At 42.1% G+C, this 22,754-nt stretch overlaps 1 protein-coding gene across 1 annotated transcript in view; it reads right to left on the bottom strand.

Annotated features, from left to right (window-relative positions):
• Positions 1–12,737: 12,737 nt before the first annotated feature.
• rabgap1 (RAB GTPase activating protein 1) overlaps positions 12,738–22,754 on the bottom strand; it is a 139,608-nt gene continuing 129,591 nt past the window's right edge. Inside the window, exons 24-26 of the mRNA XM_084160370.1 lie at positions 16,774–16,845; positions 15,365–15,562; positions 12,738–15,083 (exon numbers count right to left, since the gene is read on the bottom strand). Of these exons, the coding sequence (XP_084016496.1) occupies positions 14,961–15,083; positions 15,365–15,562; positions 16,774–16,845 (393 nt within the window). The 3' untranslated portion in view covers positions 12,738–14,960. The remainder of the gene's footprint in view (positions 15,084–15,364; positions 15,563–16,773; positions 16,846–22,754) is intronic.

Genomic DNA, 22,754 nt, shown 5'->3' with positions numbered 1-22,754 from the left:
AGCGTGAACTAAGAAAAGCATGCTACTCGGACAAACCAACACACAGGGCTTACTGCTTCATATGTCAACACAGTCACAGACCAACAGCCTTTTCACCATGGAACAGTCCAACCACACATTAATAGCTACGTCTAATTAAATGGATACTCCAACATTATACACATTATAGCTCTACTTTAGAAAGACCGACAGGACCCAGTCGTTTCATAACCCCCACTTTACCCTCTCTAGTATACCTATTTATATACTATATAGTATAATATACTACATATAGTATACAGTATGCTATATCTAACTGATAAGGTGAAACCATAGTAAACTGTAGTTGATATTATATGAGTTTGTGTATGGTTAAATTAGTGTATGGTGGTAAAGTAAACTACAGTGCCTAGCAAGATTACCAACCCAGCATCAAGGCTATATTACCTGGTCTTGAATAAGTGGACATCCTATATCAGGAAGGGTCACTACAACCGTCCTATATCCAGATGGATGGATCACAAAGTACAGGATAAGATAAGGTATATGAATGTTTTTTAACCTTATTTATATGAAAGCTGCTAAAAATGTTAAATCAACCCCAAATCCACAGTCCATTCTGCAATATCACTTTTGTGTTTTTCAAATAGATAGGCTGATTAAAACATATCATATCCACATGATCTAACAACTGGCACAATACACATCCAAAAGGGAATGCACGTTTTTAAGGTATGCTCATATTTGAATGTCCCAAAACATTGAAGCATAGCTTTATAGCACTGGTTGGTGGGTCAAATCATTTCACAAACACACACGGTACTGTATGTATTTATGTATGTAGCTTCAGTTGGTAAAAGCTTCTGATGATTTGTCCTCATCACTTTTTGGGATGTTCAACACGACAGATTTTAAAAAACAAGACTTCAGTCAGTCAGAAGGAAACTGCAGGATGTACATGAAACGCATTGATTCTTCTTCCTTGATCTTCATGGCAGTTTGATCTTCAGTGTTTTTGTCATTTTAAATGTTGTTATTTTTATTTTGTTTTTTAAATAATGTGGAAAGTGTAACTTTCAAGACGAATAACTTCAACCAATCTTTTAGGTGTTGAAATCCTGGTGGGGCCATACTTGCTAACTTTTTCTCTGTCTCAAAATGTGCATCAGCCAATTAAAATGGTTGACGTACACTGACTATACCAAACATTAGGAACACCTTCCTAATATTGAGTTGCATCCCCCCGCTCCCCCTTTTTTTGTTGCCCTCAGAACAACCTCAGTTCGTCGGGTCATGGATTCTACAAGGTGTCGAAAGCGTTCCACAGGGATGCTGGCCCATGTTGACTCCAATGCTTCCCACAGTTGTGTCAGGTTGGCTGGATGTCCTTTGGGTGGTGGACCATTCTTGATACACACAGGAAACTGTTGAGTGTGAAAAACCCAGCAGTGTTGCAGTTCTTGACACAAACCGGTGTGCCTGGCACCTACTGCAATACCCTGTTCAAAGGCACTTAAATCTTTTGTCATGCCCATTCACCCTCTGAATGGCACACATACACAATCCATCTCTCAATTGTCTCAAGGTTTAAAAATCCTTCTTTAACCTGTCTCCTCCCCTTCACCTACACTGATTTGAAGTGGATTTAACAAGTGACATCAATAAGGGATCATAGCTTTCACCTGGTCAGTCTATGTCATGGAAAGAGCAGGTGTTCTTAATGTTTTGTTTACTCAGTATAGTTGCAGGTGATCAAACACTACACATGAGCTGTTCCCATTACATAACCTGGCACATTTAGCCCTATGCTAACCTGGGCAGGTGGCAGTGATGACTTTCTGTAACAAATTCTGCATCAGCCTATCAAAGATCTTAGACTTAATATCCATCAACCAATGGCATTTCTTAAAATGTGTCAACTTGGCCACCAGAAGGATATTTTAAACCTCCAAATTCAAGGTTTACTTTTGTTCCGCTTGGTCTGTCTCAAGTGTAGAGTGCCAGTATTGCATGATGCACTGTTGACTAGGCTACTAGCTACTAACGTTAGACAAAAAGTCAAAAGAGCCTTATGGACTTGTCAAATAGCAGTCATCATTGCTGTCTGTCGACACACATTGCTAAAGCGGTTGACTAAAAAAAAAAAAAAAAAAAAAACACTTGTTCACTGCTGGTCCTCGATGCGCGATTCAAATAACAAATGTGACGAAGTCGATGATTATAGTAATGCATATAAAATGTTGTACATGTAAGTGTAGCCTACACGTCTATGTAATATAGCCTATAGTAGCAACTATTATTTATGTAGCAGTGCCAGTAGCCTTTGTGTCAGTCTGCAAGAGGGACTCCAACAAGAAGCTCCTCATTAAATGTATTCGTAATCTAAAGTTACAAGATTTTGGCTGCACTTCTCTTAACACACTAACACAATAAATGTAATTCTAAAAAACCTAATGTGAGATTGAAACCCTTGCCACAATCTGCGACAATTACATGGAGCTAGACACTCTACACACAGTGGTGGAAAAAGTACTCAATTGTCATACTTGAGTAAAAGTAAAAGTGAAAGTCACCCAATAAAATACTACTTGAGTAAAAGTCTAAAAGTATTTGGTTTTAAATAGACTTAAGTATTACAAGTAAATGGAATTGCTCAAATGTACTTAAGTATCAAAAGTAAAAGTATAAACCATTTCAAATTCCTTATTTTAAGCAAACCAGACGGCACAATTGTTTTATTCATTTTTATTTACGGATAGCCAGCGGCACACTCCAACACTCAAACATAATTTACAAATGAAGCATTTGTGTTTAGTGAGTGTGCCAGATCAGAGGCAGTCGGGATGACCAGGGATGTTCTCTTGATAAGTGTGTGAATTTGACAATTTTCCTGTCCTGCTAACCATTCAAAATGTAACGAGTACTTTTGGGTGTCAGGGAAAATGTATGGAGTAAAAAGTACATTATTTTCTTTAGGAATGTAGTGAAGTAAACGTTGGCAAAAATATAAATAGTAAAGTAAAGTACAGATACCCCAAATAACTACTTAAGTAGTACTTTAAAGTATTTTGACTTAAGTACTTTACACCACTGTCTACACAGAGAGCTATTTGACCAGTCAGTCAAACACACATGACGTTGGACTTCTGTTAAGGACGCTTTCATGAAGAAGTGTTGGACACGTCCAACTACGTCAACGATTTTAATTGTCTGTTACGGAATTTGAACCGGTGTTACGATACTGATGCTTTGTCGCCACAGATGGTTTATTTACGTTTCTACCATTGTGGCTACATGGAGTAGGATACAGCTCTAATTAGTGGTTAAGTCGGGGACAACAGTTAATGACAACTGTAGCATTGTAGTTAAGCCTAACCCTAACCCTTTTCATTCTCCTAACCTGCTATGTTAATTCACCAAACTTGCGGCGTTAGTTATCCTAACCTGCCTTGTTAATTCACCTAACCTGCCACTTTAATTATCCTAACCTGTCGCGTTAATTGTCCTAACCTGCTATGTAAACAAACCATCTGTGGCGACAAATCATCAGTATCACCACACCGGATATAATGACGGCCAGCTATGCAGGTTAGCAGAGGACTAAGTCTGCCAGGTTATCTGATGGGAACAGCTAACGTATAGCGTTTGATGAAGTGCAACTACGTCAATGATTTGAATTGGCTGATGCGCAGTTTGAGACGGAGAAACTAAACGTAAACTTTTTCTAATGTTCGCAAGTATGGCCCCGGTAAGTCTAACTGGCATCATGGGTATGTTGTTGAGAGAAGTAGAGAACATTTAAAAATCTGAACATCAAATAAAAGATAAAACTGAACTAAACTATGTCCACATTTTTCAGATATTTGTTAGTGTGGTAGTTGTAGTTGTCAAACACACAATCCCCTTTCAGATCTGAATTGTTCATGTGTACCGGTATTTGAAATATTCCAGTGGTGGTATATTCGCCTGTAACTAGGCCTAAAGACCTTTCTCTTTAGGAAGTATTTATGTTGATAGATGTGCTCCTTGGTGTCCTTGTCCCTTGTAGCATCAGCTGTGGTGTCAATGTTGTAAAAAAAATATATATATATTATGCAGTTTAAGATTATTCTGTATAATGAATAGCGCTTTACAAATGTAATTTATTATTAATATTATTATTACTAACTAATCACTCCTATTGATTAAATGATAGACAATCACTCCCATTGATTAGGCTTCTGGTACAAGTCTCTCATTGAGAATGTGTATAACAATAACCCATGCAGAGTACTACTCAAACCAAAGCCTCGCATGGAAATGAAAAAACCCTGCAGACATAGTCCATCCAAGAACCAATGGGATATTCCAATTGGTGTTCTTGGATGAGAGGGTTTAGTCCCATGACTGCCTGAACACCATATGGTACAGGCAGCACTTGTGGTGGTGGTGCTGCCAGGCTTGGCTGGCTTGGAGAGGCTCCTCTATCCTATCGCTCAGAGCAGCCAGCCAGCAGCAGAGCTGAGTCTTAATTAAAGTGTTTTTTTTTACCTTAATCTTTGTTTTCTTACCTTTGAGAATTCATGTGTTTGTCTTCTGAATTCAAATTCAGGCATTACAGACGGAAAGCCTTTGGCCAGGGTAGAAATCTGTAAAACTACCCCTTCAATAAAACATTCTGCTCTCTCTGAGGGCTGTGTGTTGTGTTGAGACATGCTAAGTCCAGATGGCCCACATAAATAATAGGCTACTGGACATCATCCTTCACTGAGCGTTGGTTGCTTTTAATTTCCCCCTGGAATCGTCCCAGGCTAATGATCCATGCCTCTGCTCCCTAAGGTGGGCCAGAGTGCAGAGCACCTCACTGCTTCTCAGTAGCATACACTGGGTTCAAATACTATTTGACATCATTTCAAATACTTAAATGGGGCTTGATTGAGCTTGTCTGGGGCAATAGCACCAGTAGAATAGTTGCAAAAGTGCAAAACCAGCCAATCTGGCACTCCAGACAGGCTAAAGCAAACGTTAAAACTATTTTAAAGATTTGAAATAGTATTTGAACCCAGGTCTGGCTGGTAGTGTAGTGGAGAGAGCAGAGTGCCTCACTTACTGCTTCTCAATGGGCAGATTGCTGTATTTCCTATAATATATTATGAGATCTCGGCAATGAGAAGACCAGGCAGAATATATCATGTATTGAAATATATTGCAATAATGACAATGCCTTTGAGTTAGGATACTAAGGAAAATCACAGTCCTGGTTAAGTGGCTTGTTGGTGATGAATAATGATTGTGTTCTTTTGAATTATATATTGTTTGATTTGTGTAATGGATTGTATAATATAACCGTGTCTCTCCCGACTTCCCCTGAACTGTCCCTGATATGTCCTCCTCCTTGACATAGGAAATGGGATATAACAAGCACAAAACCATATTAGCAATATTCCACCACATCCTACTCAGGGCCCACTGGACACACACACACGCCAGAGTTATTCCAGCCCACCTCAAATCACCCAACCTCATCCTCGTTGTCACGCACACCCACAGTACAATAATAAAACACAAGATAAGACGGGGGTTCCTATGGGGCTCTACCACCCCAGCTCAACGATTGTATTTAGTGCAAGCCACAAGAAGATATACTACAGGAATGGAGCCATTTGTTACAGAGGAATGACTTCCACCCCCCATAACCATGTACCTTGGTGCTTAACAATGGGCTGTAGCTGTGTATATAGTTATTTTACGTTGTTTACTTATTTTTTTATGTGGAAATCTTCTACAGCGTGAGACTAGGGACTCGATTCAATCCGTATCGCGGAAGTTCAGCGCTATAGTTCGATTGACATTTAAAGGGAATGTTCCCATGTCCGTGGAGACTGCGTACACCGCTGCATATGTCGGCTCAATCGGAAATTACCTTTACATTTTAATTGCGCTATAGTGCTGAACTTATGTGATACGTTCGAATCGAGCCCTATGACAAATTAGAAATCTGGGAATTCAATTTGTGAGCCTGCAGCAGCTCTGAAATAGGAGTCAGATCTGGTTTCGCCCAGCGAAAGAGAGGTTTGCAAAACTAATTGAACGTTTTCTTCGTCTGTCTGTGCTCCAAGTAGCTGCAGCACATACAGTGGCTTGCGGAAGTATTCACCTCCCTTGGCATTTTTCCTATTTTGTTGCCTTACAACCTGGAATTCAAATGGATTTTTTGGGGGTTTGTATCATTTGATTTACACAACATGCCTACCACTTTGAAGATGCAAAATATTTTTTCTTTTGAAACAAACAAGAAATAAGACCAAAAAACACAACTTGAGTGTGCATAACTATTCACCCCACCCAAAGTCAATACTTTGTAGAGCCACCTTTTGCAGCAATTACATCTGCAAGTCTCTTTGGGTATGTCTCCATAAGCTTGGCACATCTAGCCACTGGGATTTTTGTCCATTCTTCAAGGCAAAACTGCTCCAGCTCCTTCAAGTTGGATGGGTTCCGCTGGTGTACAGCAATCTTTAAGTCATACCACAGATTCTCAATTGGATTGAGGTCTGGGCTTTGACTAGACCATTCCAAGACATTTAAATGTTTCCCCTTAAACCACTTGAGTGTTGCTTTAGCAGTATGCTTAGGGTCATTGTCCTGCTGGAAGGTGAACCTCCGTCCCAGTCTCAAATCTCTGGAAGACTGAAACAGGTTTCCCTCAAGAATTTCCCTGTATTTAGCGCCATCATTCCTTCAATTCTGACCAGTTTCCCAGTCCCTGCCGATGAAAAACATCCCCACAGCATGATGCTGGTGTTCTTGGGGTGATGAGAGGTGTTGGGTTTGCGCCAGACATAGCGTTTTCCTTGATGGCCAAAAAGCTCAATTTTAGTCTCATCTGACCAGAGTACCTTCTTCCAAATGTTTGGGGAGTCTCCCACATGCCTTTTGGCGAACACCAAACGTGATTGCTTATTTTTTCTTTAAACAATGGCTTTTTTCTGGCCACTCTTCAGTAAAGCCCAGCTCTGTGGAGTGTACGGCCTAAAGTGGTCATATGGACAGATACTCCAATCTCCGCTGTGGAGCTTTGCAGCTCCTTCAGGGTTATCTTTGGTCTCTTTGTTGCCTCTGATTAATGCCCTCCTTGCCTGCTCCGTGAGTTTTGGTGGGCGGCCCTCTCTTGGCAGGTTTGTTGTGGTGCCATATTCTTTCAATTTTTTAAATAATGGATTTAATGTTGCTCTGTGGGATGTTCAAAGTTTCTGATATTTTTTTATAACCCAACCCTGATCTGTACTTCTCCACAACTTTGTCCCTGACCTGTTTTGAGAGCTCATTGGTCTTCATGGTACCACTTGCTTGGTGGTGCCCCTTGCTTAGTGTTATTGCAGACTCTGGGGCCTTTCAGAACAGGTAAATATATACTGAGATCATGTGACAGATCATGTGACACTAAGATTGCACACAGGTGGACTTTATTTAACTAATTATGTGTCTCCTGAAGGTAATTGGTTGCACCAGATCTTATTTAGGGGCTTCATAGCAAAGGGGGTGAATACATATGCACACACCACTTTTCCATTATTTATTTATTTTGAATTTTTTGAAAAAACTTATTTTATTTTATTTCATTTCACCAATTTGGACTATTTTGTGTATGTCCATTACATGAAATCCAAATAAAAATCAATTTAAATTACAGGTTGTAATGCAACAAAATAGTTAAAACGCCAAGGGGGATGAAAACTTTTGCAAGGCACTGTAGTTCAGGGTTGAGTCTGTCACAGTATGGGAGATAGTCTGTCACAAGTGGAAAGCCGATCACTTGTAATATACATGCTCGCTCTAGAGGATCTCAGCCCATCAATGTCCAATATCCTGACTGTCGATCAAAGCTTTTTGGTTTTGAATGTACACTGTTGTTCTTGAGTAGAATGTATAACCATAGCAGAGCTACAGTACTTGCATTTTTGTAGAGACGCATATATAAACAGAATATATATGATAAAAATATAAATCTATAAATCTTTTTTAAACTACGTGTGAGTCATTTGGGCACTTCCTGCCTGGTTTGTGTTTACATTTGTATTCATTATTCTCTTAAAACGTTTTTTGAGCGTGGCGTCTTCTGAGTGATGGACTCCTGCCCTCATCTTTCTGTAAATAGAATCTTCCATTTAAGTTGTATTATTTTGACTATGGAGTTTACATTTGTGCCAGTAAAATCAAGGAAAGGTTTAGCATTTTATTGGCACAAAAGTAACTCCATAGAAAGCAGCCCAACTTGTTGGAGTTGTGCTTCACACTTTTTATGATGATAATGTGGCATAAAATAAATTATCAATTTGAATTATAAAGTTAATATCAACAAGGTAATCCAATGTGAAGTGGTGATTGTGCACAAACCTCTGAGCGAGCGGTGCTCGAAAATAGAAGCCATTCATTTGAAATGACGGCAGTAGATGTTTGCTAGCTGTGGTATTAAAATATTAGTAGCAAAATCACCATGGTGATATGTACTTTGGCACTGTACTTGCCATAATTTATGCTTGAAAAAATAAAAAAATACTGAATCTTCTTTAAAGTGTCAACCTCCTTTTCTGATACCATGAAATAAATGCAGACTACAACAATGTTTTTGCTGTGTGGTGTAGTATTTTAATATCCTCGTCTCATTTCCCTCAGAAGCAGAAATTTAATATTTTACAGCTAATTTGATGGAAGTCATGATAGTGGGGACTATACTAGGGCTAGCTGGTCTTTTTAATCAGAAGTAGAGATTGAATATCTTACAGCTAGGTTGATGCAAGTCATGATTAAAGAGTCCAAAGAAATGGCAGAAGAATATACTAGGGCTAGCTGGTCTTTTCTCTCAGACGTAGAGTTTTAATCTTGTCTCACAGTTAGTTTGATACAAGTAATAATAGTGGGGACTGAAGAAAAAGCGTGATATACACTGAGTGTACAAAACATTAAGAACACCTGCTCGTTCCAAGACAGACTGACCAGGTAGGTGAAAGCTATGATCCCTTATTGATGTCACTTGTTGAATCCACTTCAAATCAGTGTAGATGAAGGGGAGGAGACAGGTTAAAGAAGGATTTTTAAGCCTTGAGACAATTGAGACATGGATTGTGGATGTGTGCCATTCAGAGGGTGAATGGGCAAGACAAAAGGATTTAAGTGCCATTGAAAAGGGTATGGTAGTAGGTGCCATGCACATCGGTTTAAGTGTGTCAATAGCTGCAAAGCTGCTGGGTTTTTTACACTCAACAGTTTCCGGTGTGTATCAAGAATGGTCCACCACCCAAAGGACATCCAGCCAACTTGACACAGCTGTGGGAAGCATTGCCGTCAACATGGGCCAGCATCCCTGTGGAATGCTTTCGAAACCTTGCAGAGTCCATGCCCCGACGAACTGAGGCTGTTCTGAGGGCAAAATAAAAATATTAAGGTGTTCCTAATGTTTTGTACACTGTGTCTATAAGCCCAGGGTTAGTTTAGCAAAACATCTTCAATCAAAGTCATACCATGGCTATGATAGTGGGGAAGAAATGAAAAGGAAAACGCTTCTCATGCTACCAGGTGATTTTATTATAACAACATTTCTCAGAGTATGATAGTCGGGACCAATTTAATGGCTGAATAATAAACTAGGGGGTAATTGAGAAAAACAGCTGTCAATCACGTGCAGAGCACAGCTGTCAATCACGTGCAGAGCAGCATAGCTGCTGAGTGAGTCAACTATATTGGATGACATCTCTAATATCTCTGACATCTCCCATACTCAACACTAACGGAGACTGTAAACGATTACATACACCATCCAACACACACACAACACTGAGACATAAACATGGCTAGAACTACTGAGATTAAGGTTAGTATGCACTTAAAATTCACTCGACAGTCTGCGGTTATCCTTCCTTTTCTCACCGTATCAAATCTCAAATAAAGCTCCTGTAATTTCTGGAAACACAGCGTTACAAATCAGGTGGCAACTTAACAGGATATTAACTTTATAAGTAACTGGCACATATTGCTGATATTAGCCCATGTGTGTGATACAACAGTTGAAGAACATAAGCACATGCAGGTACTTTTTTGCAAGTGTAAATAAGAATTTGTTCTTAACTGACTTGCCTAATTAAATAAAGGTTAAATAAATAAATAAAAATGTAATGTGTGTGATGCCTTGTCTGTCCATCAGAACCGGGTTCAAATACAATTTGAAATCTTTCAAATATGTTTAGTGTTTGCTTTAGTCTGCTTAGAGTGCCAGATATGCAGGTGTTTGTACTCTTCTGACTATTCTATTAGTTCCATTGAACCAGGCATGATTAATCAAGCCCAGCTAAAGTATTTGAACTGATTTCAAATAGTAGTAGAACCAGGTGTGCTGTCCATGTTGAAATTAGTTTGTTAGCTGCTGCACTGGGGAGGCAGGAGACCATCAAAGTACCTCTACCGCTCCAGTCTGGATGTACTGTGGGAGACCAGAGCCAAGTTGTTTATTAGAGACACCGTCCCTCCATCTGGGAAAGTAATCAGGATTAGCGGGGTCTCGGTAATAGCGCACATGCAGCAGCTCCATGATTGGGTCCAGGATGCTCCTATTTTAGACTCTGGAGACGACCAACTGGGCACAGTGACACCTCTCCCTATCCCTGTTTCAGTGTTAAGCAGAGGTGATGAAGGGTCTGAGATGGAGGTAGGGGAGGGGGGATTGTTGCAGTGGAGAGGGGGTTGGGGGTGGAGGGGTCTGCAATGAAGGGTGGGGATGAAGGAAGAGTGGGGGTCTCTCTGAGGCCAAACCTGTGTGAACCCATCTGGGCCCCCTGGTCCCTCTCGACTCTCAAATCACAGACCGATGCTGCCTCAGTGCCTGCCTGCAACTTAACCCCATAAACATTCCGCCCATACTCCGCACACTGCTGCCGGGTGGTTGGCTATATTTTTTACAAGGTAAGTAGGGATTGGGGGAAAGGAGGGGGTGTTTGTGTTTGATTGCATAATGCTGACGCTCGTTACTCCCTGCCGGTAACAGGTTTCCCACGCCTAGCGACGCCCCACCGCAAGCAGAAACCTCAGCCCGGTGATAACTTTATGGGGGGGCCAAAGGTTATAAACACTTAAACGATATAAAAAAGCCGCCACAATCCATTCACACCATAAACACTGTATATATAAAATCAGGGACAACTGAGGGGTGTAATGTTGCATGTTTAAAAATAGCTCTGTCATTATTGAAGACAAAAGAACACAAAGAAAACAGTCAAATGTCTTCTGGGACTAGACAAATAAACAGCAATTAAGGGCTTTCTACCGGCAGCAGGTACAGGAGCTAGGCAGCTTGTTGGGGTGTCAGGGTGTCAGGGTTTTGAGTTGACTGACAGCGGAGACTGTTTTCAGAACAACAGAATGCAATTATGCAGAATAACATGCAAATAGAGGGAGCTTTTCATATTACAATCTTCTGAGATTTCCTTCCCCCAAAACAAAGATTTTCTCAAGAGATTATTTTATATTAAGGTTGAGAATGTTTTGTTTCATTTGGAAGAGAAATATAAATCGCCTTTTGATACAGTGTGCTTTGTAATATTATTTGGATATTCAATTGCTGAGACGACGAGAGCCTCTGAAAAGGCATTTGTGGGTAAACAGGCAGGCAGAGGAACACATCCTTTTCACACTCCTCCCAAACCCCACTGTCACCACACCTGTACAGTTAGACCACAGAGAGAGAAAGAAACCCCATCACTGCACAATATCATTACAGAGGGGCTCCTACCTGGTTACCATGGTACCTCTCTGTCTCTCTAGTCCAGAGGTGTCAAACATATAGCCCACTAGGAGGTCCAATCCAGCCTGCGGGTGATTTGAGTAAAAAAAGATTAAGCTCAATATACTTTAAAATGACTAAAACCAAATTGAAACTGTGTAGAAATGATAATGGCCATACATTACTAAAGTTTCTTGACTATGTCCAGCTTGCTAATAATCAGCAAAATGAAAGCTAGACATTCAGGGAGCACCGGAACTTCCAAGAGCTATGGATAGAGGACTATTTTTAGCAACATTTTGACAGCGAGGAAATATGACACATTTCAGTGCAGCTCTCTGGACCTCGTTAAAGACTAAATGCGGCCCCTGGAGCTGAATGAGTTTGACACCCCTGCTCTAGTCCCTTCATGGTCTTTTCTCCCAAGCAGAATATAAAGGGGTGGGTTAGAAGGATGGAGAGAGGGAGGGGTAAGTGCCACTGGGCCCCTGAGCTATGGCCCTATTAATCACCAGAGAGAGAGAGAGGGATATAAAGATGAGGGAGGGAGGAGGATTCGGCTGAAAAGAGGACAAAAGAGAGACCTGGATGTATTAAAGGGGTTTCAATGTATTTTCAGTGGGGCAGGATAGTAGGGCTGGGTCCCAAATGGCACCGTATTCCCTTATTAGCACTACCTTTGACCCTGGTCAAAAGCAGTGAACTGTATAGGGAATACGGTGCCATTTGGGACCCAGCCCAGGATTTGTCCCAGACAGACAGACAAGTGAGACATCAGATCTCTCTGCTTCGCTATGACCAGAGGTGACATGGCAACGGGAATCTGATACTCATTCTATTGATCATGGAGCAGGTCATAGAGACCCTATAATGACCTGAATTATATTCAGGCAACATGCAGGGAGAAGAGGAGAGGAGAGGAGAGGAGAAATAGTCAGAGCTCTAAAGTGTATGATCCATCCATACATTCGGATGAGAATACAAATTCAACGAACAACAAATAGGCCTGTGTTCATAGCTTTATATTTAAAGTATACACAATGAAGTATGCACAATAATGCAACCTACACTAGTACAATGTTCCACACGTTCAGTAATGTTGGATGAATGAAGGTACATTTTGCCATGTTATGGATGAGACGGCAGTTTCGTCTGACATTTAAAGTGAAGGAAGCTTTGAGCAAAAAGCATACATTATGATCATCATTAAATCTCTAACACAGTCCTTAATTATTTTAGGCAACATTATTATTTAGTACAGTTACAGCAGAGTAGAAATACAAAATAATAAACAAAAACTCATCATCATCAGAATGCTTTTTATGTACAACCCAGTGCCTTACAGAACAGCCTCTTTGTTCTCAGTACATTGCACAGGCCTGACTTCTTCCACTGACATCAACACAGACTTAAGCAAGCTTAGCCGGATCCCATACGTTATAAATATGAATATTAAAGGTTCAAAGACCGCCCCTCACACCCCAAACCCACACACAGACTGTCAGTAGAGAATAGGACCTCCCCCAATATGGACACAGACCTCTACCAGGGAGCGTTCAGATAGAAATATATTATGTAGAACATGTAAAATAAGGAATCATGTCTGCTCTCTTCATGACATCCCACAACGTGCCCCAGACTCCTTCAGAGAGAACGCCAGCTTGACCTCCAATGACCCCTGACCTTTGATGAGCCCTGACAGTTATGTCTCTGTCTGACTCACTCTCCCACATAAGAGTGCACACATAAGCACACAGCCTGTGACTGACGACCAGACGATACGCATGTGCCATCGCTCTCCCTTTCAGGAGTGTAGGTGGCTGGCTGTGACGCGTGTATATGTCTATGTCTACATTGGGAGAGTGGAGTCAGAGTGTGCATAGGTAGGTGCCTGTAACGTCTGTGTGTGTTTCTGTCTATGTTGGGAGAGTGGGGGTCACTGACTAGGTCTGGGGGGGGCCGCCGTGTCGTGGAGCTAAGATAACGCGGCATAAAACATAAGCTCGACCGATGAGGTCATGAGGGGTCATCTAGGAACCCCAGAGGAGCAGCTGGTCTCAGAGTGGAGGAGTGATTAGCCATGGAGGGAGGAGTGTACCAAAAAGGGGGGGTTCTGTTCTGCATCTGTGGGAGGGGTCTGAGCCAAGGGAGGGCCACACCCATATCTCTGTATCTGCAGCTCCTACGCTTTGAGCCCAGCCTGGCCCGGACCAGCAAGCGCATTGTGAGGACAGCGCCAGGACCACCAGGACATCGCCCACTAGTGGCCTCTTGTCTGCTACTGCACCACCGACCGGACAGAACCCAGGCTGCTGCTAATATATCTACTGTTACGCTGTACATTCTATGTTCACCTCAACCCTTCACATCAAGGCTTCGTCAATAAGATCCTCTTCCTCCTCATATAGCTCCAACCTCAGCCCACTATACAGCACCCACCTTTCCTACACTAAACTCACACTCCGAGCTCAGCTCACACTCCGAGCTAAACTCACACTCCGAGCTAATGAGCTCAACTCACACTCCGAGCTAAACTCACACTCCGAGCTAATGAGCTCAACTCACACTCCGAGCTCAACTCCCACTCCGAGCTTCACAGGTTGACCACACACTCAGAAACATCATCAGTCATACAAACATGCACACACACACACACACACTCACATTCGGCTTAATGCTCACACACACTAACACATGCATCCATGCACTCTGGTGTGCTCAGTCTTCACAGATATACGTCTATACATAAGCATGTTCATAATCATACATATATAGAAAAGAAAGGTATCGTAGAACTGAAATGAGAAAAAGGAGGGGGCTGTTGGTTAGCACTCGTAGTACTTAAGATTACAGTTGGAGTTGTTGCTTGTGCAAGTCGTCTAGAGAGGACAGTAAAATGGAGTGTTGCATTTCCCAGGACTGGATTGGAAGGACAGTTCAGGTAGCTCTCTAGAGAGCGCCTTCCTTCCCTTATAAATATCAGTAGTATAAAGACTAACGTCGAAACCTCTCTTTTCTTTTATAATTAAGTACATTGTTTTGTTTGGGGCAGTGGTACCTTTGAGCTTAGTCCTTTTTAAAAACCCTGTCGTGTCACGGCAAGGTTTAGTTTGCTCCAGTCCAGTGAGTGGGTGGTACCTCTGACTAGGAGGAGGAGGGGGACGGGGGAGGTTTGGGAGCAGGAGGGGGGAGAAGGAGACAGTCTGTGGTCGAGGAGGAGTGTCTCAGGTTAGGTGGTCTCCTTGCCCTGTGCTCCCGTCGCGGTCTTAATGGAGGTTAAGGTTCTGTTGAACCAGGTCTTCTTAGCAGCCTGGACCTCGTTGAGAGCCAGACCCAGGGTGTGCTCCAAGTCCTGCGCAGGAGAAAACATACAGGAAAGAGGTTAGGCAAGGGGCTGGAACTGCAGGGCTAGCCTGGTGTAAGGGAACAGGAGATTAAAACTAGAATGAATGAAAACTTGTATTGCCTCAAATTCCCTTCAGTAATGAATTCATTAATTGTTAGGATACAATAGCCGCATTTAAATTAACTGATAGAGGACCTCAGTTGAGTTTAGTCTATGGGGGTAGCTACAGTGTGGATGATAACAATTTAAGCATAAGTATTGGGGTCGTTTTGAAGTGAGCCTAGTACCTGTATCTTGCACTCTGCCTCCACCAGCTGTAGTTTGGTCTGGGCCAGTTCCAGCTCCATTTCTCTGAGCTGGTTCTTCAGAGCCTCCTTCTCCTCGTCCGTCTCTTCCTCACTGCCCTCCTTCATCTTCTTCACTGCCTTCAGACGACCCTCCTTGTTGAACAGGATGGAGCACTTCTCACAGCCTTCGACTTTCAGCTGTAGGGGAGAGAGACCACATAGAGCGGGTCACGGGTTATAACATGACTACACTACAGAGACTATCCACTTCTCACAGCCTTCTACCTTCACCTGTACAGGGGAGAGGCCAGGAGACAGGTTATACCAGGCAGGCACAGCTTATACCACTAGACTTCTAAGCCTATCCATTCAGACAACCCTCTTTGTTCAACAAGATACTGCATTTCTCTCAGCCTTTTACCTTCAACTGGAGCGAGAGAGACCCAGACACAGGTTAAACCAGGACACATGTTTTACCACAAACATACACCACATAAGTTTACAAAACTACATCACTGGGGATCCTCACTTTCCAGCTCCCTCCCCCCTGTCATTTTCCTCCAGCGGGTGGTGTGTGGACTGAGTAAGTACAGGCAGCTGCAACTGTAATGAGCAATGTGGCTGTGAGGAGGGTAGCAGGGTAATAACAGGTCTTAAGTGGCAGGCTGAGGGTCTCTCCTTCACTGGAGAGATAGTCCTCAGCTGTTTCAAAAGCCGTCTCATCCTCCTCCTCACCCCACCACGCCTGGAAATGAGAAGCTCGATACCAACTCCATGATCATCCAATATCACTATCCAGAGTCCTAAGGCACAGTGAGACAGAGAGCTGGGCTATTCTGTCTGTGTTATCAAAAGGGAATAGAAATTGATTCTTTGTCCTAATCTCCTAATTCTCATATAAGACTTCTGAGGTTTGAATATTAGGCTATAATCATGGTTGCTGATAGTACACATTTTACATTCCATGATACATTAAGATCACTTTATTGGTCAATTGCACACAAGGTCCAACTGACTTCCGCTTTTAACCCAATCCCTCTGAAATACACACACACACACACACACACACACACATACACATATATATATATATATATATATATATATATATACAGGTTTTGGAAGGTGCGGAGGGCTGTCATACATGGTCTCTTGTAAAATAAATTGTATCTCGATGAGACTAACCTGTAAACATAAAGACGAAATAAACTTAGCAGCTAATGTTAAATTGCTAAGTGGAAGGAAAATAAATGAAAAATGAGAACTACACTCACTCGCACAGCCATACAAAGAAAGCATGTACATTTGAATACAGCGGTTTGTCATGTGATTGAGCAGTCTCATGTGAGTCTGTCATGTGATGGGTGATCTGTCATGTGATTGTGTGATGTCATGTGACATGGTCTCACCCGGATCTTCTCCAGCTCTCCCTTGTTGGCCGTCTGCTGTTTTTCCAGACGCTCACTGAGCTGGGAGCAGATCTATAGGGGTCAACATAGAGGTCAAAGGTAAAGAATTTAGAACACTGAGGTCAACTCCACACACAGGGTGAATCTCAAACACCTTTCCATGAATCCTCCCTCATCTGTATGGGTGTAGTCCCAGGCAGGCCGTGGCTCCATCCTCTTACAGTTAAGTGTATTAACTCAACTACACAACACAACTCCTGTCATTAGAGGATTACATAACCATCCGCCCGGCCCTACTCTGCACCGGTGGAGTATTCGTTAGGCACCACACAGAAGAAAACTGACTGAAACAGGGAGGTACTACCTGAACTTGTCTAATAAGAAACACTAATATTCTATTGGAAAATGTCTTGCTACGGTGTGCCCTTATGAATACAACCCACCCCATGCGTCCACCTCACCGCAGGGAGGTGGATGCAGGGAGATCGATGGGAAATTAGCCATCCTAACTGGAACATTTAATCAATTTCATCACCTCTCTTTCATCCCAGAAATCCCATCTATCCCACTCCACCCGTCTGTCACCGTGGCAACACCACACACACACATCTTCATTTAGAGAACAAAGCCTGGTTCATCGCCACGACTATGGTTAAAATAGGACGGCGGAGCGATTAAGCAACACTAAAAACAGAAATTCATTACCCTGCATAAGCTACTGTAATTAACAAACAATGTGTTATTAATCAGAGAGAATAGAGACATGGTATCTCTGAGTCACTTATAGTTTAGTGGTTATTTGGAGGGAAGGGTTTTTAGCTCTGGGATTATTAAGGCTTTGTTGTGGGCAGGTTATAAATGGTTTAGATCATTAAGGCAAGACCCTTGCCTCCGCCAGACAGTCTAGCTAGCTACCCTGCCAACTAGGGTTTTTCAGGCTTTGGTCCAGCTCAGTACGAACACACCCAATGCAACATAAGAAGGGCTTTGATTACGGAATCAGGTGTGTTAGTACTGGGCTAGAACAAAAGCCTGCATATCTTCCCCAGCTCTACTTGTTCCCACCTGTTGGAGCAAAATTGTTTTGTTACAGTCTAACGCTGTGTAAAATGCTTAAGTTGAATAATACCACAGCTGTCCAGTAACCTCTTTACATACCGCACGGATGAGTGATTTATTACTGGCTCCTTATTTTTAGGGCACTAAAAACCTAGCCAGGCGAAAATCTAGTTTCCTCTGTTCAGGCTTTAAAGATCTTATCACTCCTCTATCATAGGCTGTGAGAACTGGTTAGAATCGGTTCTTGTTTGTACTATTCTTCTAAGAAAGTGGAGCCAATTACCTCTTATCTCTTTAGTAAGCTTACCTCCCCCTATGAGAGGTAAACAGCTCTTTGTGTAGATTAACTATACAAAGACTGTGTGACTTGTAAATAATCAAGTTCCTCCCCGGTATATCCGGAGAGTTAACTTCCTTGCAATTGCTTGAATAAACTCTTAAAAACTGGAAAATTAGCTCTGCCTGATCCTTGGAACGAGTTTATCCTCAACACACCTGTCTGTCTCTGTCTGTCAGCCTGCTATTCCTGATGTGTGAGCTCCAGCCTGCTGCTGGTCCCAGATCAGTTCACAGGAACCTATTAACACACTACCATACATCACACCGTCAGCAGGCCTTTTAAAACAGCCTCAGCACCACAACGGGGACCAGAGAGAAACTATTTTTAAAGAACCACATCTCCTCACCGTTTTTCTGCTTTCTGATCCGAAGAGATGCTTTCAACTGGCACATCGCAGCCAGCGGAGCTGTTACCACCAATTTGATCATTTTCTGTCATTTTCAATTTCCTATTCATATGTTTAGATTCCTGTGAAAGGTAGCTACGGCTGTTTTTAAAATAGTGAGACTATTTCTGTTGGCCCTCAGTACCTTTTGTTTAATCTAGCTTTGGTTATGTCAACTGAAGTTTGTGTTGAGGAATTAAACATATGGATAGGATGGGTTTTACTCAACAATTTATATATCAACTCCCCCACCATTGTAAAAAATATTTTGGAAGCTATAGAAATGCATTTATTAATGTCTACATTTGTTTTGCCACATTTATTATATTACAGACACCTTACAAACCTTTAAATTATATTATGTGAACTAAGCATAACAATACAAATATTAAAATCTTCCTTAAAGTATAATTTTGGGAAATTAATATTGTTACTGTCCCCACTACAACAACAACATACTTGAATATATTTAATTTGTCCTTGAAACATTTAATTGAAATACTGTAGAATTCCATTCATTCCTATGCTCCTACTGGGGAGTGCCAATATGGCCGAACGCTGGCTACAAAGCCTCGCAATGGCCAATACAGAGTATCAGCAATTCAGGGTTTATATACATCATTGGTTTTACTGTTTACAAAATAAACTGTGGATAACAGGAGGGGACTGCTCAACTCCGTTTAGGTCCACCAAATTTGGCAGGACAGCTTTTTCAGTCAGAGCGTCTAGATAATAGAACAACCTGCCAACCAGTGTGAGAGAGTGCAGTACCTCTGCTAGCGTCAAGGCAAACCTGAAAAGGTGTCTAAAGGCTCTTATGATGTCAGATACTGTAGAACCAAGGGACATTTAAACTCAGATGGAATCAGCATTATATTGTCTATTGTTGTATATTTGGATTATTATATATTTATATACACTGAACAAAAATATAAACTTTTTCCTCCAAACATAACGATGGTCATTATGGGCAAACAGTTCTATTTTTGTTTCATCAGACCAGAGGACATTTCTCCAAAAAGTACGATCTTTGTCCCCATGTGCAGTTGCAAACCGTAGTCTGGCTTTTTTATGACGGTTTTGGAGCAGTGGCTTCTTCCTTGCTGAGCGGCCTTTCAGGTTATGTCGATATAGGACTTGTTTTAATGTGGATATAGATACTTTTGTACCTGTTTCCTCCAGCATCTTCACAAGGTCCTTTGCTGTTGTTCTGGGATTGATTTGCACTTTTCGCACCAAAGTATGTTCATCTCTAGGAGACAGAACGTGTCTCCTTCCTGAGTGGTATGACGGCTGCGTGGTCCCATGGTGTTTATACTTGCGTACTATTGTTTGTACAGATGAACGTGGTACCTTCAGGCATTTGGAAATTGCTCCCAAGGATGAACCAGATTTGTGGAGGTCTACAAAAAAAATTCTGAGGTCTTGGCTGATTTCTTTTGATTTTCCCATGATGTCAAGCAAAGAGGCATTGAGTTTGAAGGTAGGCCTTGAAAGCCTATCAGAAGCTTCTAAAGCTGGAATTCTCCAAGCTGTTTAAAGGCACAGTCAACTTAGTGTATGTAAACTTCTGACCCACTGGAATTGTGATACAGTGAATTATAAGTGAAATAATCTGTCTGTAAACAATTGTTGGAAAAATGACTTATGTCATGCACAAAGTAGATGTCCTAACCGACTTGCCAAAACTATAGTTTGTTAACAAGACATTTGTGGAGTGGTTGAAAAACGAGTTTTAATGACAGTTTTAATGACTCCAACCTAAGTGTATGTAAACTTCCGACTTCAACTGTATATATATATATATATATATATATATATATATTAATAGTGTGTTATATTGTATTGATGTATTAATATTGATTGTTTTCTGCCCAGATGAAAATGTGCTACTAGCTAAATCAGGGGCAATGGCATGTTGTACATGGTCCCTGACAAATAAACTAATAAATAGGATGTTGCCATCAGAGGCTAGAATACAGAATGGGGAGGACACAGAATGGAGAGAATAAAACCTGCACATTTCTCCAAAGCTCAGTTGTCCTGAGTCTGCACAGAACTGCCAGGACCTAGGATCAATGGAGACACTCAAGTTTTTAAATCATGTATCTCTTGACACATTCATGAAAATAGTCATGGCCTCTAAACCCTCAAGCTGCATACTGGACCCTATTCCAACTAAACTACTGAAATAGCTACTTCCTGTGCTTGGTCCTCCTATGTTAAACATAATAAATGGCTCCCTATCCACCGGATGTGTACCAAACTCACTAAAAGCAGCAGTAATAAAGCCTCTCTTGAAAAAGCCAAACCTTGACCCGGAAAATGTAAAAAACTAAAATCGGCCTATATCGAATCTCCCATTCCTCTCAAACATTTTTGAAAAAGCTGTTGCACAGCAACTCACCGCCTTCCAGAAGACAAATAATGTATACGAAATGCTTCAGTCTGGTTTTAGACCCCATAATAGCACTGAGACTGCACTAGTGAAGGTGTTAAATGAACTTTTAATGGCGTCAAACCAAGGCTCTGCATCTGCACTCGTGCTCCTAGACCTTAGAGCTGCTTTTGACACCATCGATCACCACATTCTTTTTGAGAGATTAGAAACCTTAATTAGTCTACACGGAAAGTTCTTGCCTGGTTTAGATCTTATCTGTCGGAAAGATATCAGTTAGTCTCTGTGGATGGTTTGTCCTCTGACAAATCAATTGTAAGTTTCGGCATTCCACAAGGTTCCATTTTAGGACCACTATTGTTTCCACTATATATTCTACCTCTTGGTGATGTCCTTCGGAAACACAATGTCAACCTTCACTGCTATGCGGACGACACACAGCTGTACATTTCGATGAAACATGGTGAAATCCAAAATTGCCTGCCCTGTAAGCCTGTGTTTCAGACATAAGGAAGTGGATGGCGGCAAATGTTTTACTTTTAAACTCGGACAAAACAGAGATGCTAGTTCTAGGTCAAAGACAACAAAGATATCCGCTGTTGGATCTCTACACTGGCTTCCTGTTAAGGCTAGGGCTGATTTCAAGGTTTTACTGCCAACCTACAAAGCATTACATGGGCTTGCTCCTACCTATCTCTCAGATTGGGTCCCGCCGTACATACCTACACGTACGCTACGGTCACAAGACGTATGTCTCCTTATTGTCCGTAGAATTTCTAAGCAAACAGCTGGAGGCAAGGCTTTCTCCTATAGAGCTCTATTTTTATGGAATGGTCTGCCTATCCATGTGAGAGACACAGACTCGGTCTCGGCCTTTAAGTCTTTACTGAAGACTAATCTCTTCAGTAGGTCTTATGATTGAGTGTAGTCTGGCCCAGGGGTGCAAAGGTGAATGGCAAGGCACTGGAGCGACGAACCACCCTTGCTGTTTATGCCTGGCCGGCTTCCCTCTCTCCACTGAGATTCTCTGCCTCTGACCCTATTACGGGGGCTGAGTCACTGGCTTACTAGTGCTCTTCCATGCCATCCCTAGGAGGGGTGCGTCACTTGAGTGGGTTGAGTCACAGACGTGATCTTCCTGTCCGGTTTTGCGCCCCCTCAGGCTCGTGCGGTGGAAGAGATCTTCGTGGGCTATACTCAGCCTTGTCTCAGGGTAGTAAGTTGGTGGTCTGTTGATATCCCTCTAGTGGTGTGGGGGCTGTGCTTTGGCAAAGTGGGTGGGGTTATATCCTGCCTGGTTGGCCCTGTCCAGACCTGTCCGTCTCAGCCTCCAGTATCTATGCTGCAATAGTCTATGTGCCGGGGGGCTAGGGTCAGTCTGTTATATATGGTGTAATTCTCCTGTCTTATCTGGTGTCCTGTGTGAATTTAAGTATACTCCCTCTAATGCTCTCTCTCTCCCTTCCCTCCCAGATGACCTGAGCCCTAGGATAATGTACCCAGTCCACCTGGTCATGCATGCTGCCTGAGGCTAGGGAACCCTGACCTGTTCCCCGGACGTGCTACCTTGTCCCGGACCTGCTGTTTTCAACTCTCTCTCTCTACCGCACCTGCTGTCTCGACCTCTGAATGCTTGGCTATGAAAATCCAACTGACATTTACTCCTGAGGTACTGACCTGTTGCACCCTCTACAACCACTGTGATTATTATTTGACCCTGCTGGTCATCTATGAACGTTTGAACATACTGAAGAACAATCTGGCCTTAATGGCCATGTACTCTTATAATCTCCACCCGG

Source organism: Coregonus lavaretus, assembly GCF_964263955.1.
Source record: "Coregonus lavaretus genome assembly, chromosome: 4".
Taxonomy (NCBI): domain Eukaryota; kingdom Metazoa; phylum Chordata; class Actinopteri; order Salmoniformes; family Salmonidae; genus Coregonus; species Coregonus lavaretus.
The sequence above is the reverse complement of the archived record's forward strand: the minus strand, read 5'-3'. Positions and strand labels throughout refer to the sequence as shown.